Source organism: Sylvia atricapilla, chromosome 7, assembly GCF_009819655.1.
Source record: "Sylvia atricapilla isolate bSylAtr1 chromosome 7, bSylAtr1.pri, whole genome shotgun sequence".
NCBI lineage: Eukaryota > Metazoa > Chordata > Aves > Passeriformes > Sylviidae > Sylvia > Sylvia atricapilla.
The window spans coordinates 16,632,907-16,650,430 of record NC_089146.1 but is presented as its reverse complement, the minus strand read 5'-3'; the positions used below and the strand labels follow the sequence as shown (position 1 = coordinate 16,650,430).

Here is a 17,524-nt window from a genome sequence, read left to right as displayed (position 1 = left end):
TATTACTCTTAACTGAAGGCTCCTCTCCTACATCACAAAAAATGAAACTCTCTAATGCATCTACAGTGATAATGAATGTGTAAAGCAAAACAAGAACAGAATTGATGAGTGGCAGAAATAGGGAAATAGGCAAAACACAGACTATAGCAAGGAAGCCCTAATCTGAGCACTCCAGTGTTTTACTACCATTCATTCCATACAAGGACACGTGGTGTAAATAAATCATAAGCAACTGCAAATAAGGGTTGTCATCACCAGTAAATTCCCCACAGGAGCAGTTCTAGGAATCTTTCCTAATTTCTGAGAATTATCAAGCCACAATCTTTCCCTATGCTTCACATCACAAATTTAAAAACCACAGATCCCACTGCATCACCCTGAAAGAGAGTTTCCATTATATAAAACTGACATTCCACCTGAAGTTTCACCTTTAATGGAGTTTTGTATGGAAGGCTCTGAAGTCAATTGCTAATAAGCAAAGACAAACCTAGACTCAAACAACTCACACCTGCCAGGAGAGTAGTCAAAAACCTCATGCCTCTTCTTCCTCATAAATTCAGTAAACCACTCAACAACCAATAAAAGCAGATAGGAAGGCAGACTTCTACAGGAGTAAGCAGCTACCAAATTATTTGTTAAAAAGGCGAGAAATGTACTCTGCATATATCCATTTTTACCTAGGTCACCAACCTTTGAATTCACAGATGCTGCAGTTTCTAATCCAGTGATGCATCACAAAAGTATTTAGATTTACAGAAAGAATTAAAACTGTTTTTAAGTTAACCAAGCCAGTGCCAGACTGGTACTGCAGAGTAAATAAAGACCAACAGCAGAGTTTTGCAGCTTAGTGATTTAGCAAAGAATACTTCTGGTCATGATCTCTCACTACCAGAGTTTTAAGTGACACACTCACAGGAAAAGTTCAGCATCTATCATTCAGCCAGCATTAACAGTCAGCATGTTCTAGGTACTATCATCTTCTAGACTAAAGGTTATTACATTGTTACACAATGTTACTTACCCTCCATCTTGAAATTAATGCACCCATCTTCTATTGCGAACAAATGTTGGCAGAGTTATCAATCTTCTACAAGAATTCGCAGCTAGAAATAAAGCATTAAGCACTTAGGAGCAATCTAACAATGTAATCAAGGATTCTCAAATTCATTCCAACATCTTAAGAAATCAAAAATATCGTATGAAGCCATTGTCTAGCTATCTACCTATGTGTTATTTTTAAATTCAGTTTTCTGATTCATAGGCCATCCTGTAAGTCAGTTGATCAGCTCAGATGGGGCCAAAATTACTTTTATTTTGGAAATACTTAACCAGAGGGGAGTTGCCAAAAACACAGGCACAAATGAACTGCAAGAAGAGACACTAAAACACTCCATCAGAAAAACAATTTTAAAAACTTAGTATTGGGTACTGGGCAGGAAACCAATTTCCAGTTATTTCCTCTCCTGCCTCTAGGCATAACTCAGTATTCCTTTTTAGCTGTCTCTCTAAGCATTCAGCATTAACATCCTTCAGTTAATGAGAAAATTTCTCAAATAAATCTATTTCCTTTTTATGCTTTCATCAACAAGAATATGCTGGATAGCACTATTGTTCTTTTTTGTGCTCAGTTTTAAGTTCAAAGAACCAGTTTTGAAGATTTCATTTGCTATACAGAAGCACTACATTGGCAGATCTTCCCTGCACAACCCACAATGCACATCGAATGACTCTAAAACAATTCCAAAGGGGCAAAAGCAGCTCATCTCACCCTACACAACCTGGAACCCGTGAACAACATGAACTTGATGCTCTGAGTCTAAGCCCCTGAACCAAAACTGTAGCAACTTTCCATTAGAAGATAGTTGAATCAATTGAACCTTCTGATGGCAGACTTTCTCTCCATTTAATATACAAGTTTTTTACCTATTGAACAAAAAAGTAATCAGTTCAAAACAACCCTGACAGTGAACTAATGCTCAACCCCAACCAGAGTTCAAACCTTTTTGATTCTGGAAAGAAACACTAACACTTATTAAAACAAAGGATTGATCTAGCTAGACAGAAATATAAGTGACCATTATCTTGTTTATTAAGTTTCCTTTGGCCAAAAAGGGAAATATGTATTTCAATCCAAATTTGTATTCAAATTGTCTGAGGCTGTTAGAACAATTTAATATGTATAGGATATGCACTGCTCACTAGCACAAAAACTACTGTAGTCTAGTAATCTCTTCACTTTTTAAGAAAGCCAAGAACTTCAGAAATATAGGCCCTACTGGTTTCAGAAACCAATTCTTAAAGACAAGGAAACCCATATTGAAAATGCCACAAAAGTGACTCTAGAACAGATGGGCAAATTAGCTCCACTGCTGCCAAATTAGTAGCACAAAGGGGTGAAACGTAGAAAAGCAATTACCCCTTGGACTCAAACAAATTCTCAAAATGATCACTTACTGCAGCAACTCACCTCAGTAAAACAGCAGTCTTTTTTTTTTTTTTTTAAACCAGACCATCTAACACAAAGAATTTTATACAGCTGTGACATTGCAGATATAGGCAAGGTTTTGCAAGAGTATTGCAGTAGATCTGAGCCTACACTTTCTTCCCAGACATTTCTGCAGACATAGATAGCTTTCATATTGTTTTGCAACAAAGATCCTGTGTCAAACAGCCAGTGGAGAAGTCTGTTAAGCCAGAACAAGGCTCCCAAATCTAGCTTGTTTTCCTATCATCGCCACTGCCACTAGGAGCAATGGTAGCCCAGTTGTGGACATAGAGAGACAAAGAGATGCTCACATGGCCTTTGTGTGTGTCATTTTCCTTCAAACTACAGTTCCTTTCCACTAGAAGTGTTAGAGGATCTTCTGGGAACAAATTATCCATGAGCTACTGGTGACTGACTTCTATCAGTAACACATTCACAGTGCGGTTGCTACACAAGTGTTTTGGTTTTTTTTAATATCTGGTAAACACTTGGAAGAGAAACAGGTCCAACAAGTGCCACTATGCATGTGATTTTACAGGAGTTGTGATGATGACAGGCTTTACAGATGCTGCTTTGCAAGGCTGTAATACCACCAAAACCCTCCCCAAAGAGGTATTAAGGGATTAGGGCCACTAGATTCACATTTACAGTTTAGTCACTGAATCCTCAGTGAGGAGATGGAAAATTTTCTGTGATTACGATGGAGTGCCACTGATGTTTTCCTTCTTCCCCTCTCTTCTTCTTGACATGACAACACAAATTGTCTTCAACTGTTTCAAACTCTCCTCCTTCCTCCATACCTGCCACTCCACATACCTACCATTAATATCCTACTATGCATGGCAAGAGATCATCCACAAGTTGCTTCCTTCCCATGCTCCAACCAAAAAATGATTGCAAAGGACTTTCCCCTTCTGAAGTGCTGCACTCTAGCACAGAGCTGGGCATTTCACTGACTAAGCACTAGTGCAGTTGGACTTTTTTCCACACACATTATCACTGATGTGTAAGGTAAGATAGCTGCAACATGTCCTAGGCTTAAACAGACAAAAGAAGCATTAAAAATACTGAACAGAGAAGCTTACGAAAACACTACTACCAATTTTATTACCTGACTCTCTCAAAAATATTTATAGCAGCTCCTCTACTCCCAAAACATTTAAGTTATTTATTAAAAAGTTCCAGACTAAGACCAGAACAAAAAAAGCTTCTCTTTTGAAAGAGGCAAAAATCCACTAAGTCATCCACACCCATCCACCCAGGTGGAGAAAATAGCTTCATGATCTCATTACACTTTTATCAAGTCAGTCTCAAATTTCAGGCTTTTAATATTTTAAAGATTAAAGTTCTCAAAAAAACTCCATCTCCCAAGTAAATTTTAATAACTGGCATGCTGAAATTCCAGACTGGATAACATCAAGAGAAGAAATATTACAAGAAAAAAAAAAGTTAGACACTTGTAACCAAGGCCTTACATACAGACAAAGACCGCTCCCCTAAAGGAATGGAAAATACTTTTGAAGTAGGTCTTTTTTGCAAACTTTGTGATTCCACTTGATGTAAGCATTTTTAGATATTTACCATTACAAAGAACACAAATTCTCCCTTTCAAATTGAATCTTCAGTTCTGCTCACAGTTCACTCACATTTTACTGACCTCAGAAACTTCCACTGGGACCATAAAAAGTTTCTCCAGCTGAGTGCCGTGGACAAGGAAACAAGCAAAACCAAACAGGAGCAGCACCCACCATCTACTGCTGGCCTGTCCTAGGACGCCTCAGCTACAACAAAATACTACACTTCTTTCCACTTAAATTCATTTCCGGCTGTTTCTATCTGGAAGCATCCCACAAAGGCCCTACGCTTTATAGAGCCTTAATTAAAAAGGCAGAGAGTTCCCACACGGACTGCAGAGCGGCGGAGCTGCGGGCGGCTCGGGGCTCTATGGAAAGCCAAGCCCTGGCAGGCTGCGCGAGGGGCGGCCAGCGCCGGGGCCCGGCGGCGGGGAGGGAGGGCCCCGCCAGAGGTCAGCCGAGCCCCCGGCTCCCGGGCCGGGACAGCCGCCCGCCGCCGCCGCCCCGCTCCGGGCAGGGAGCCCGCCGCCCTTCCCCGCAGCCACGGGCTTCCTCCTCAAGGCTGCCCCGCGGCCAGACCGAGAGGGAGGGAGCGCCTGCCGCTCTGCTCCGCTTCCTGCCTCGGGGCCGGCGCCTCGGTGCTGCTGTGGGGAGTGCCACCCCGCGTCCCTCTCCCAGGCGGAGCCGCTCGGGGCCGGGCCGGGCCGCGCATCCCCCGCCATCACGTACCTGCCGCGGGCCGGGCCGCGCATCCCGCCCGCCGCCAACGCCGCCGCAGGAGGAGCGCGGCGCCCGGGCGCTGCTCCCACCAGACCCCGCGCGGGCGCGGCAGCCAATCAGCGCCCGGCTGCCGCGGGGCGCGCTGGAGCGGGGCGGGGCCGGGGCCGGGCCGCGCTGCGGGCGGCGGGCGCGGGGCACTGGGCGGGGGCGGTGAGTGTGCCGCGCTCCGCTCCGTCTGCTCTGCTCTGCTCTGCTCTGCTCTGTTCTGTGCAGTGCCGCACTCGGCCGGAGCGGATCGGAGCCGACCGTGCCGTGCGCCCCTCCCGCCACGCCTGGCGGCCCGGCCCCGGCGGTGTTCCGGGCGCCTCTGCCCAGCCAAGTCGAAGCGGGGCGGGTATCTGAGGGCGCTCACCGCCGGCGGGGCCGGGGACGCCAAACCCGTCTTCCTGCGGCTCTCGCTGATCCCTGTTACGGAAAATAAAGGTGTTTTAATGCAAAACCCGAGGAACGTGAGGGTCCGACTGTCATGTGGAGGTTTGCAGGCCTCCAGACGCTGGTGCTCAGCCGGTGAAGCAGCGCTGAGAAAGAGGCGCCGTAGTAGATAAGTGTTCCGCAGTAGGCACGGTACAGCAGAGGGCCGCTCTCAGCGTCGCCTTCGTTCCAGCCGGCATGTGTTGAATATCTTTGGAGAGAAACAAAACTCTGAATTTCTTTAAACTCCATTTCTGTAAAAACAAAGTCCTCTCCCTTGGTGCTGTACTTTCATCTCTTTCTTACGTCACTGACACCCATCCCTTGCCTGACGCCGAGAGGACACAGGAACAGAGAATAAATCCTTTATCTGTTTGCACTCTGTTTCTGACATGCCCTGTTCGGAATAATACAGTAATACAGGTGTATGTGAACCGAAGTGGAAGAAAGTCCTTCAAAGTGCCTTGTAGTAAAAAATCCCATGCAAAAGCTATACCTCTTCAGCTGACCTTGCATTCTTGGACTTGTAACTATTACGTAACAGTGCATCATTAACACAGCCTATAAATGTTGGGTTTCTTCCAGCTGTGGTAAGTTGACCCTGGTCAGGAGGTAAACACCCACATAACCTCCTGTTCTTCCCTCTCAGGAAGATGGGCGACATACTAGGAAAAGTCAGACAGTTCATTGATTGGGTTAAAGGAAAATTTAATAAGTGAATGAAAGAAAAAAAAAAAAAAGAAAAAGGCGATGCAAGGAAAATAACTAACCACCTCCCACAAACAGACTGATGCCCAGTCTTCCAGCAGCTGATTCAACCTTCCAACCACCCCCCCCGCCCACTTTCTTATTCTGCTCAGTTTTATTGCTGAGCATGACATTATGTGGTATGGAATATCCCCTCGGCCTGTTTGGGTGTGCTGTCCTGGCTGTTTCCCCTCCCAAAATTGTTGTCTACCCCCACCCTACACTCTCGGGGAGCAGAGCATGAGAAAAGGTAAAGCCTGGATGGCATGCAAGTCCTGTTCAGCAATGGCTGAAACATTGTGTCAGCAGTGCTGCTCTAGTCACAGAATACAAAACAGCAGCATATGGGCTGGCAGTGAAGAAAATTCCTTCATCCCAGCCAGACCCTGTACACAAACTCAAAAAGATTAGGCAAAGCTTTTAGGTCAGGAGAGGACAAAGAAGATATCTCACCATCTATCCAGGCAACACAATCAGCTTCAAGCTTTAAGTGGTAGAGCTGCTGAGTCTGATCATCTGGAAGCATTGATTCTTAGTCTGAACATTGGGAAGTTGATCCCTTTAGTTCCCAGCAGTGTCCAGTGTGACTCTTGCTGCTCTACATTGTTACATTATCACATAAGTAATAACTTTAACTGCAAATCATGGTTTAGATAGAACTGGCTTCAAGATACTTCATTCAAGTCAAAATAATAGTGGTCAATAGAGAGCCACTGACTCTACTGAAATACTCTGCTATCAATTACAGAGGTCACTTACGTACACAACTTCACTTTTCTCATTGAGGCCTAGACTGTTCCTTTCCATGTGGAAAAAAGAGTCAGTGACTGAGCCTCCCCTACTCTTCAGGCTGCACTCTAGAGCCACTTCTACTTAAATCCTTGTAACAATGACTTTGATGAGAGGACATCTTTCTTTTTTGTTTCAGATCAGTAGTCCATTTCTGACTGTGATACCTCAAAGTGGGGTGTTGCTGGAGAGAGGCTGATTTAAATCTTCATTTTTAAGCCAACATATTGAAGGATGCTGACATATTTTTCCATGGTCTAGCATCATATCCATTTAAAATAAATGCAGATAATGAAGATACCATGTTTAAAGGCATTTGGAAATGCTGCAGCAATACTAGTGTCTCCAAAAGTCTGCTGCAATTTTTTTGCTTTTTTTTTCTTTTATCCAGAAATGTCTTAAATACTTTCAAATCACAACAAAATTGATTCCTGGTTCAGGACTGAACCAGAATTTTGAAGGCAATCCCAAACTGTACTTCTGTCCTTCGGGCCTTTTGCAGAGCTGGTTTTTATGCAGGTCTCTGCCATGAAAGTTCTAATCATTGCTATTCAGTCACGGATCTCTGTAACTGGTAGTTTTAAAAAAGTGTTGTTAGCTCCCATTACTGAACCTTACATGCAGACAAGCCTCTCAGCTCGGTGATGTTATACAATAGCATGCAGCTACCTGTTTGCTTAAGCACCAAGATCTACCTAAAAAAAGAGAAATTATGCCCATGTAGATGCTGAGGATAATAAAACTGAGTATAAAAACTTAACTTTGAATCAGCCAGCTTAAAATTTTCATTAATCTGGTTCAAAACTGCCCCCTACAGAGTATTTAAAACTCTTAAATAGATTCCCTCCAAATCCTTCATTATCAGTGGGATTAGTGTTAACTTGACTTTGCATAACCACTCTAGCAGCAGAGTACATCTTCAGAATTTTCCCCAGCATGATAGGCAGCATTTAGCACTTTCAGTCTCTCTATATGCAGAACATGGAACAATCAACTTATTTTAAAAATCAAACCATAAGCTTCTTTTAAAATGTTTTGGTCTGGCACCCTTAGACTGCTATTGAGAAGAGTTTCTCCATGGTAACACTTGTAGCATTCCTATATTTTATCAATATATGTAGCCTAGTAGTCAAATTTATTTTTCTAAACAAGTATATGTGTCTGTACATAATTTGGAAAGTGCTGTCTGGTTAAGAGATACTTAGTGTTGCCAAATTGAGGTTTTTTATTTAAAAGGGACCCTTTTGGACTCCCCTGGCTGGTGAGGCCGTGTGGATGCTGGGGAATTTTAGATGGGGAAACAGAACCTTTGTTTACACTGCAAATGGAGATGTGATTGTGGCAAATGAAGGTATGTCTATAGGCTAAAGATCACAAACTTCGCTACCCGTACCACTAGGACTACACTCTGTGCCATCTCACCACTTTTTTTCTGTCCTAGTTATTGGGAATTAGGTGCTGCTGTACATGGCACTGCTGAGGCTGAACCTGGGGTACTGTGCCCGAGTTACCTGTTCTGCCTTGGCCATTCTGTGCTCATTGCTGTACGCCACCAGGGACTCCTCGAGAGCACAGCTTCACTCCAGGCCACTTCCTCATGCCCCCTGGGCACCTCCATGATTAAAGCAAGCCCAAGCTGTTAGGGACACAATCCAGGCTCTCCTCAGCTCTGCTCTCCACCTGCAAAGCCACTCTACCACCACTGGTGGAATAACGGTGGTGCCAGGTTTGGGTGGCTGCAGCATTCTGACACCCCATCCTCAGTGGAAGGTTCCACAGCCAGTGGTGTTAGTGGACACCAAAATTTAGTCTGGTCAACAACGAACCACATGTCTCAAGGCCCGGAATCTGTTTTCTCTGCATCTTGAACAGAAGGAGTGCTAGCTGGTAGTTCATAAATGACACACATATGGTAACTGACATATTTTTAATGCCTTATGTAATTCAGCTTTGGGAAAAATATAATTATGTTTATGTATATTTTATTTCTAATATATTTGGAAAAGCAATATGGGAAGAAATTCTTTTTTATCAATGCAAGGAAATAGATATATAATTCATAACTTTTGTGTGGGCATATCTGTAGTAAAAAAAGCCTCTATTTAGCTCTTAACTGATGTGACTGATTATGATGATTCCAAGCTATTTTCTTGTTTTGTTGCAAGTTCCAGCCAGGACTGGGACTGTGAAAAGAGCAAGAGAAATTTGTTTATATTACAAGGGGCAGATGGAGCCATAGTAGAGGGAAATGCTGTGCTGGAAGGAGTTGAGGCCTGAAGGCTGATGTAAGTTGGTAGCTGCAAGAAGGCTTAAAATTGGGTTAACCAGGTATGTTGTGTTCAATTTTTGACATTCAAATAATTTCAGAGCATACAAAAAAGGTGGAACTCCTAAGCTGTGTTGACTTCAGTGACATATTTTGACAAGATGTGCTTTAAAATTTTTTTCTACAACAAGAGCACTGGGAAAGATATCCTAGTTTTGATTTAATTTTTCATATGTAATAGTATAGGCTTCTTTTGATGTTCTGATCCAACTGTAGTATTTGGAGTATTCAGATGTCTGTATTCTCACAGTTGACTCCAGTTCCCTGAGCCTTTTGATATTTCATCACTTAGGGCATTTGGATGCCTTATCACTTTCATTAAGTCCTTTGCATCTGACTATTGCCAGAAAATTATTACCACAAAAAGAAATATAAAATCCAGCAGGTCAGAAGGTGTAATGTCAAGTGAAAGGCTCATATAAAAATCTCTTAACAGCTGCATATAGTCATCAGAAAAAGCCAAGATCAACTTTTCCACTTCATAAAGTATTCTTGTTGTGATTAAGATCTTTGCTTTTGGTTAATAATATTGCTATTAGTACTACTTACTTTTGTTATTGCCATGGCAACTGTTACTGTTGCTGTTGGTATTGTTACATAACAATTAATGACTGTGTAGTTAGTTATTATTATAATTGTTACTGTTACTATTTCTATGGTTATTTTACTGATTATTGCTCTGTCACAAATGTAAACAGTTAAAAGCGTTTAATTAATTAATTGATTAATTTGTGTCTTAAACCTCTTGGTTGATACCCTTTTATATACTTGGAAGGCAGTCAAGCTTAAAGCAGAAATGAGAGCCTCTTCTAAATTTGTGTACTATACATCTCTGACAATATGTTTAGGAACATGATTAAACTTTGGATTATTTTTGTGACACAATGAATTAGGGCAAGTGATTTCCTATAAAATACTGAAGTGAATGCATTCTGCCATTACGATCTCATGAGCAAACAGAAGAAGCCTAGTGTGAAATTTTCACGTGAGAAGCAGGAAGGTGGTTTTGTGTCTGTTTGAGATAAGTCATGCTTCAGATCATGTATGAAATTTTAGAAGCAGTTATTATATACATGTAAGTACCTCCCCTTCCATGATGGGCATGACTTCAAGCTTCTGACCCTTTAATGGCTATAATGAGTAATTTCTGTTTTATATAGTATTTTTATAGTTATAAAAAATACTATATAAACAATAACTCAATGTTCTGTTAAAAAAAAAACTAAATCAATTTTACCTAGTTTCCAAATGAAAGCATGATTATTATTGCTAAATGTATTTGAGCTGCACAATACCTAAGTCAGTTACATTTTTGCTTCCTGAAGACGTCTGCTCTTTAAACAAATTAGAGTACTGATCCAACAAGATTCCTCCTATTTAATAAACTTGTGAGTACATCCTTAAATTTTATTACCATCTATTTCCTTGAAGCTAAATGAAATAAAGAATACTTTCCAAAAGCCTTTTTAATATGGTTGTGCCTACTGGGCAAAGTTGAAACTACCCCAACAAAATAAGGGCCAAATTATGAAGTAATTTGAATGAAACTTCTGTTAACCTTGAAAGTATTTTTACTTGATTAAGAATAATGGAATTTGGAACCAAGTAAATGTGATTCAAGGGGTGAATGAGAATGTGCTGTTGTTACCACAAGCCTTCCTTCTAGGGCACTGCCTGTGTGTGTGTGTGTAGAGCACAGGCAAGTGCAGGAAGAGTGTCCCATTTCTGCTCAACCTGACTGCATTTTAATGCTTTCTTATTAGTCAAGCTGGAGGAGACAGGCAATGAGAAGGAAAGTTCTAATTAGTACATATATTTTGCTTTTGATAACCGCTGAAATGGTAGATAGAACATTACCTACACTGAATGCATTTCATACATACTACTGATTGTTACAAGAGCTTACTTTAATGAAGTATTAAATTTACATATAAAATTGTTTTCAGTAAAGTATGAAAAACTGGATCTGCTAATAAGCCTTGTTCTGGTTGGAAACCAAACGGAACCAAGAGTCCCAGAATGCCAGAAATAGGACAATAAATATTTCTGGCACAATTTCAAAGGTGCATAATGCCAGACACAGACATGTAAAAGTAATGGCAAGCGCTGCACAGATTATAAAAGAAATAAAATCACAGTTCGTAATTCATATAATCATGTTAAATAGCAGGCTTATAAACCAATTCTTATAATAAAATCCACATGTAAATGTATCTGTGATTTCATTCAGTTAGATGACAAATATTAGGGCTCCCCTTGAAAGGAAATATATGTATCTTGCAAACTGAAGGACAATGAACAGTTGCTTTGTGTTCATGTTTAATGGTATAAACTCTGCTAGTCTTTTCACACATGATTTTCAAATAGCTTCTCAAAGAATGTGAAATTTGCAAGTGTTCAGAATTCTGGAACATATTGCAGCTACTGAGTATCCTTTACTGCAATTACTACTGATTCAAGTTTAGATCTTTTAAGATCTGAAATTAATGATCGGTCATGCGCAAAACTCCCAGGCAAAATGATTTTCTCATAGGATATCATACTAATAAATATCAGAAACAGAGCTTGAATTAATTGCATTAGAAGGATGTCCAAAATATTCCCTTTCTCAAAATAAATTTATTTCATTGAATGCATTTAGAATTTGGACAAAAAGCAGAACTTCTACTGTAATCACTCCAAAAACTTCTAATGATAATATTCATAATTATTTTAAGCCTCCTTTGGCTTCATAAGGGTGCTTAGATAAAATTAATGCATCTTGGATTTTAAAAATATACTTGAGAACTGGCATTTCAGAGCAGTGTGTATTGGAGTTTCAGTGCACATTTTCTGGGTACTCTGCACATTCTAGTTGTAAAGTGACCCATAATAAACCAATGAAAAGCAAGACCAATTTAAAAGGTGTAATGAGTCAAAGGTAAAATGCAGAAGAGACATGGGGAAAGAGAAGAATTTAGCATAAAACTTTAGAGGTTTAAGCAAAGTAAGCCAGAATAAAATGCATTAGAAAAGTCTGATTTTCCAGCAGAAGCAGCACATCAATTTGAGTCCTGTTGAGAATAAAGGGAGTTACTAGAAAATACAAATAGCATATAGTAAAGTCTAGGACCTTTTTGGGGGGAACAAAATTTTTTTTTTGTTATATTTGGGTTATTTTATTAAGTGATATACATTTATCAATACTAGACCAGTTCTTTCATGCCAGAAAATCAGAAAAAAATTTGCAGTAATAAATTTTTAGTTTGTTGGTTACTTAAATTCTTTATGAGGAATAGTAGTTTTACACATTCATGTAATTATCTTCACTTTAAAACAGATAGGTGCTAATCTCAAACCTATTAACCTAAAGTACAATGAAAACTTAGTTACTCTCATTGTTAGCTGCCTGCCTTAGCAACTTATTCTTCAAATCCACACAAGCTCCCTTCATTTTCACAGGAGTTCTAACACCATCGTACATTGAGAAGTCCTGTCAAAAATAATATTTGGCAGATTGATAATTAAGTAGTATTGTCTTATTGATGTCTTCCTGATGGATGCTTTTTGTTTCTTTCCATATATGTAAGGTATACACAGTTTGGTGCCATCTCTGTTTTATGGTTGAATGACCTATAGCTAGCAAATTAGATCCTAGGTTTCCTGGAAGCTTCCACAGCGCAGTTATACCTCTCGGATATATGCACTGTCAAATAATAGGCTTTCTTATTTGGATTGTTTGCTTACTCTTTGATTTACCAAAAAAACTTTCAGAAAGGCTTCAGGTGGGATACTTCAAGGGATCTGATTTCTAGCCAGTGCTAACTGTCTAACTTTTCAAAATCAAGGGGGTTTAAATGTCAAGAGCAGAGGAATCCACTTATACTTGCTAAATATTTTTTTAATCTTGACCTATGCAACTTCCTATTTTTTCCTAATTTTTAAGAAAATAACTTCTGAGGCATGAAAATTATTTTCCCTTTTTAATAATATAACTTAAAATTAACAGTCAAAATAAATCATTACATTATTGCTGAGAAAAGTGCAGGCACCACACATATTTCTAACAATCTATAAATGCATTCCTACAAAGTTGTTTATTGGATAAGTCTGGCCATAAATTGGCCAGGACACAGAACTTTATATGAAAAAAGCAGAACATTGAACAAAAACATTATATGTCCATGGTATTAGATTTAAAGTAAAGTAACCACAAACTCCTAAACATGAATCTCAAAACTCACAATCTTTATAATGAAAGAAAAAGACCACATCATATAACTGTCTTAGCCAGGCAATTCAGCATTTAACTTGTTTATTTTTTCAGTTAAACAAAATCCAAATATCTCCGGGGAAGACAATGCTAATAACAAACATAACCACATAAGCTTTGTATGTGAAGTTTAATTTTAGCTTTAGTAGGGCCTATCAAATTGGAAATTGTAGTAAAAAGCCAGTAAAACTTAATCAAAATCTATCACATGGATAGATTGGGCATTTTGGTTTTACCCAGTTTGCTCCAGAATTTCTGGTCTAATCCTGAATCCTGAAATACTTGCATATTCCTTTGATAGTAGTCTTAACTTTGTAAATAATTTACCATATTCTTAGTAAGGAAATTATATCTTCATAGAATAAATCCTGCTTAATGAGCCCATTAAAGAAAATGAAGTATATTTGCCCACTGTTTTTCTGGTGATAATAAGAGTTTTCTTGAGTAAGTGATTCCCTACTGGTAAAGCTGTTGTTGATTTCCCTAAGAAAAGGAGCAGCCTGTTCATGGAATAGCCATCTGCAACTTACTGATTTTGAAACTCTCCTGAAGACACTTCTTCAGCAGAAAAAGTATATGCAGTAATTAATTAATTAATTAATTAGTGTATCTCTATTATATTGATGCCGCATAATAATTTCTATATAGCTATAACAATTCTTTGCTTTTTCACACTGCGCTTAATTGCTTTTATTACACTGGCATCATCTTTTGTTCTTTAACACATCCTTTCCTCAATTTAGAAATTTCATGCAACACTCACTATTCTTTGAGTGTTACATGAAATTATACCCTAATCTTTCATCAGTCATAGTGGGATATTTTATCTGCAGAACTTCTCAGGGTTCTACACAGTGGTAGGGGTCCACTCCTAATGCAGGACTGAAACCTGCTAATTCCAGGACACATATCTTAATTATTTTACAGTTCTAATCTATTCTTTCAACTCTTGCCCCACATAGTGTTTGAAGACTAGCAGAGTTCGATGATGGCATATGCATTTATCTTTGCTGCTGCCTTTTCTGAACCCTGCATTGGTCTAGGACATTGTCCTCTCCATATAATTTTGTAACACCTATGCCTTCCAAAGCAAGAGCTTGTGTTGGGTGTCATAGTGAAGAAATTCCAGAGATTCTGACTTTTAGGAGTGGGCTGCTTGAAGCATTAAATGGAGACACTTAGAACTGAAAATGCTCAACTTGTCAAAAATGGAAGACTCCTCTGCTCTGAAGTCATCTTTCGACATTCACAACTTTCCTCACTATTTCACTGCTTTATTGAAAGGTGTTTTAGTTACTAACTTACATCACATTAGCATGCATTTTCACATTTTTAACTAAATTTTTTCTTCAGATGAGCTGAAGACTGCTCTTTGACTTCAGCAGAATTTTGTGTGAGGACATCTACAACCTCTATGGTAGAGCACAAGACTTCTCTCTTGATAGGAATCCCAGAACAAGCCTTTCTAAGTTTTAGAGAGATCCTAGAGTAAGAACTACCACCCTCATCCTTTACCCCAGACCTCAAACAAGAGAAAGGGCACTGGTGCTCATAATTGTGACAGCACTCATGGCATGCATATAAAATACTTTCATTTCCAGAAAGGTCTGTGTCTCATCTACTTACACGTTCACCAACCAACAGTTCCTTCAGCTCATATTACATCTCCCAGAAAGTCATTTTGGTTAACTATGAGAACACAAGGAAGAACAGGATTAACAGTGGTTGGAACTCCTTCATCCACAGCCTCAAAACCAGACTGGTGCCAAAACCAGACTCATGACACTGGTCACCCACTTTGAGCCTGAGCTGGTCTTGCCCTGGTGTTGTCAAACACTACAAGGGAGACTCTAATTCCCAGCACATGGGGAAAAACACTTGTCTACATGTCAGAAATGAGTATGTTATGAGGAGTTGATGTCTAATTAATTGTACTTTTTAAATCTTCGTCTTTGACATGAGAATTCAGTGACCCACCCAGCTGCATACAATTAAGAGCAGCAGTTTGGCATAATAGGGTGAGGAGCTTTTAATGGGTGTTTATAGGTTAAAAGCATCAACTCTCTTTTAAATTAAAAAAGAAGTAGACGAAATAATAATGCTAAAAAGTAATTCAATTTCAGAATGCCCTTGAAAGAGGGAGATCTTATCCTGGAAGCTTCAAAATGCCAGGCCTTCAGAAGACCTCTGGGTTCCAGGATCACCAATAAGGAGAGTGGGAAACTCCTCTTGAAAATTTTAACCAGAGAAGAAAAAATCCAGTTGCATTAGCATTTTTTAGCTGCTTGATAGGTTAAAAACATTCCAGCAAAAGGGCCTAGATGGAGGTATGCAAGGCAAAAACAAATATTTCTCCATAAAATGACTACACTAGCGTAAAGAGAAATACTTAGTAGACTCAAGGTGGGAATTTAGGGAATAGTATTTTTGCTTTTTTAACAGGAAATACTGTTTAGGCATTTTATATAGGGGGTTCTGCGTTTGAGAAGGGATAATTTGCTCTAAAATATGTGGGCAACCAGCCTAAATTCTCTAATTGAGTAGTTTGCTTATAACCCCAGGCCATTAGGTGAATGTAAACTATTACAGGCTTAGTAAGAAAATAGTCCCATTAGGATTTTTGTATTTGTATGTGGTTGTGGGTTAGTGTGACTGTTTCCAAAAGGATGGATTAATGAAAAGGTCTTTTAGGTCTCTTTTTTCCTGAGTTTGCAAATACTCACACTCTTTGAATTACCCACACTCCGATTAAGCTGAGAAGTTCTTTTATTCTTATTCTATCAAAAAATACCAGATCAAGGCTTAGCTATTAGTTTTAGTCTGAGTTATTTAGGATAAATCACAGTTATGTTTGCAATATTTACGAAACAAATATTCCTAATGAAATAACTTATTCAGGTTTTTATCCATGTTTCTTAAACGGTCCTTAATTTTAAGTGCCAGCCATTAGTGTAACAAAAATGGTCCTCTGGGAAAACCATGGTCTTTCTGGAAATATTTTTAGCCTTCATACTTTGTAGATGTGCTTCAACTGCTACTGTTGTCACACACTCTGCTTGTATACTTGTAATTCTGTAAGGAAAGAGACAACTTTATGTGCAGTTTCTTTTATTCTTCTAATATTAAATCTTATATTTTTCACTGCATAATACATGTCTCTGTTGTATAGTCTATTGCTTTTCCTGTTCCCAGGCAAATTTTATATATTACGTTTTTTTGGGTTTTGTTGTGGGTTTTTTGGGTTTTTTTGCCATGGCCACTCCATGTACATATAGTAAGATGTTAAGAAGAGGAAACTTATCTTCATTTAAAAGTAATAGTAACAAAAGACCTACATATAAAGACCTATTAGAAGTCAGCCCTAAATTCCTTGTCAACTTTCAGCATCCTGCCTCCTTTTCACAAAACCTGAGAACTAAGAGTTATGGGAAACTACAAAGCCTATGAAATGAGGAAAGTCCTGTAATAGGAAAAGGTAACGAAAAAGTTCTTGTGTCAACAGTGCCAAAACTCCAAGGGAAAAATGTGGTAACAGAGGGAAATAATTCCACAAAATGAAATCAAGGAGGGCATCCCTTGGACTATAGAAAATATTCACCTAGCAAAAGAAATGCCTGATCTGAAAATTGTTGCAGGAGTTGACCAGTTTATCAATACAGTAGGGACTGTAATGATTAAAAGAAAAATGCTAAAATCAGAACATTTTTGAATCCAGGCCAAGTAAAACTGAAGTAATACACTGGAAAAGGAAGCTAGACGCTAAAAAAAAAAAAAAAAAAAAAAAAAAGGTGATATTGCAACATACAGTCTGCTTCCTGGGAGGAATTAGAGAGAATAACCCCAAGTGCAGCTTCCCATAAAATTAGGAAACTATGTAAAGGGGATTTATTAAAAATTGAATGGTCACATGACTTGTACTGTTTCTCTTATAACATCAAAAGATGTTAAGTTGATGATGTTTCTCCATTTTACCAGAAATAAAAGGAATTCTGTTCATCAAGTAAAAGAGTGATAGATAGATAATCCCTGTTGTGAGGGTTTTCAAAAGTTAAAAGGACTGCAAGTCAAATAAAATAAAGCAAAAATGAAACAGAATAAGTATCTAAATGCAGTCAGGAGGGAGCACTATGTGCAACAGCGTGTTGCTCTCACTATATCCG

The 17,524-nt window shown here is 39.1% G+C and overlaps 2 protein-coding genes across 5 annotated transcripts in view; both read right to left on the bottom strand.

Annotated features, from left to right (window-relative positions):
* The window catches only part of LNPK (lunapark, ER junction formation factor), a 47,659-nt gene extending 42,798 nt beyond the window's left edge, over positions 1-4,861 (bottom strand). For all 4 annotated transcript variants that reach the window (XR_010743998.1, XR_010743997.1, XM_066322761.1 and 1 more), the window contains exons 1-2: positions 4,789-4,861; positions 1,022-1,103 (exon numbers count right to left, since the gene is read on the bottom strand). Coding sequence is in view for 2 of the 4 variants with exons in the window: in XM_066322761.1 (XP_066178858.1) it covers positions 1,022-1,048 (27 nt within the window). In the remaining 2 variants the exon portion in view is untranslated. The remainder of the gene's footprint in view (positions 1-1,021; positions 1,104-4,788) is intronic.
* The window catches only part of ATP5MC3 (ATP synthase membrane subunit c locus 3), a 356,405-nt gene that overhangs the window by 289,575 nt on the left and 49,306 nt on the right, over positions 1-17,524 (bottom strand). The gene's annotated exons all lie outside the window — the stretch shown is intronic.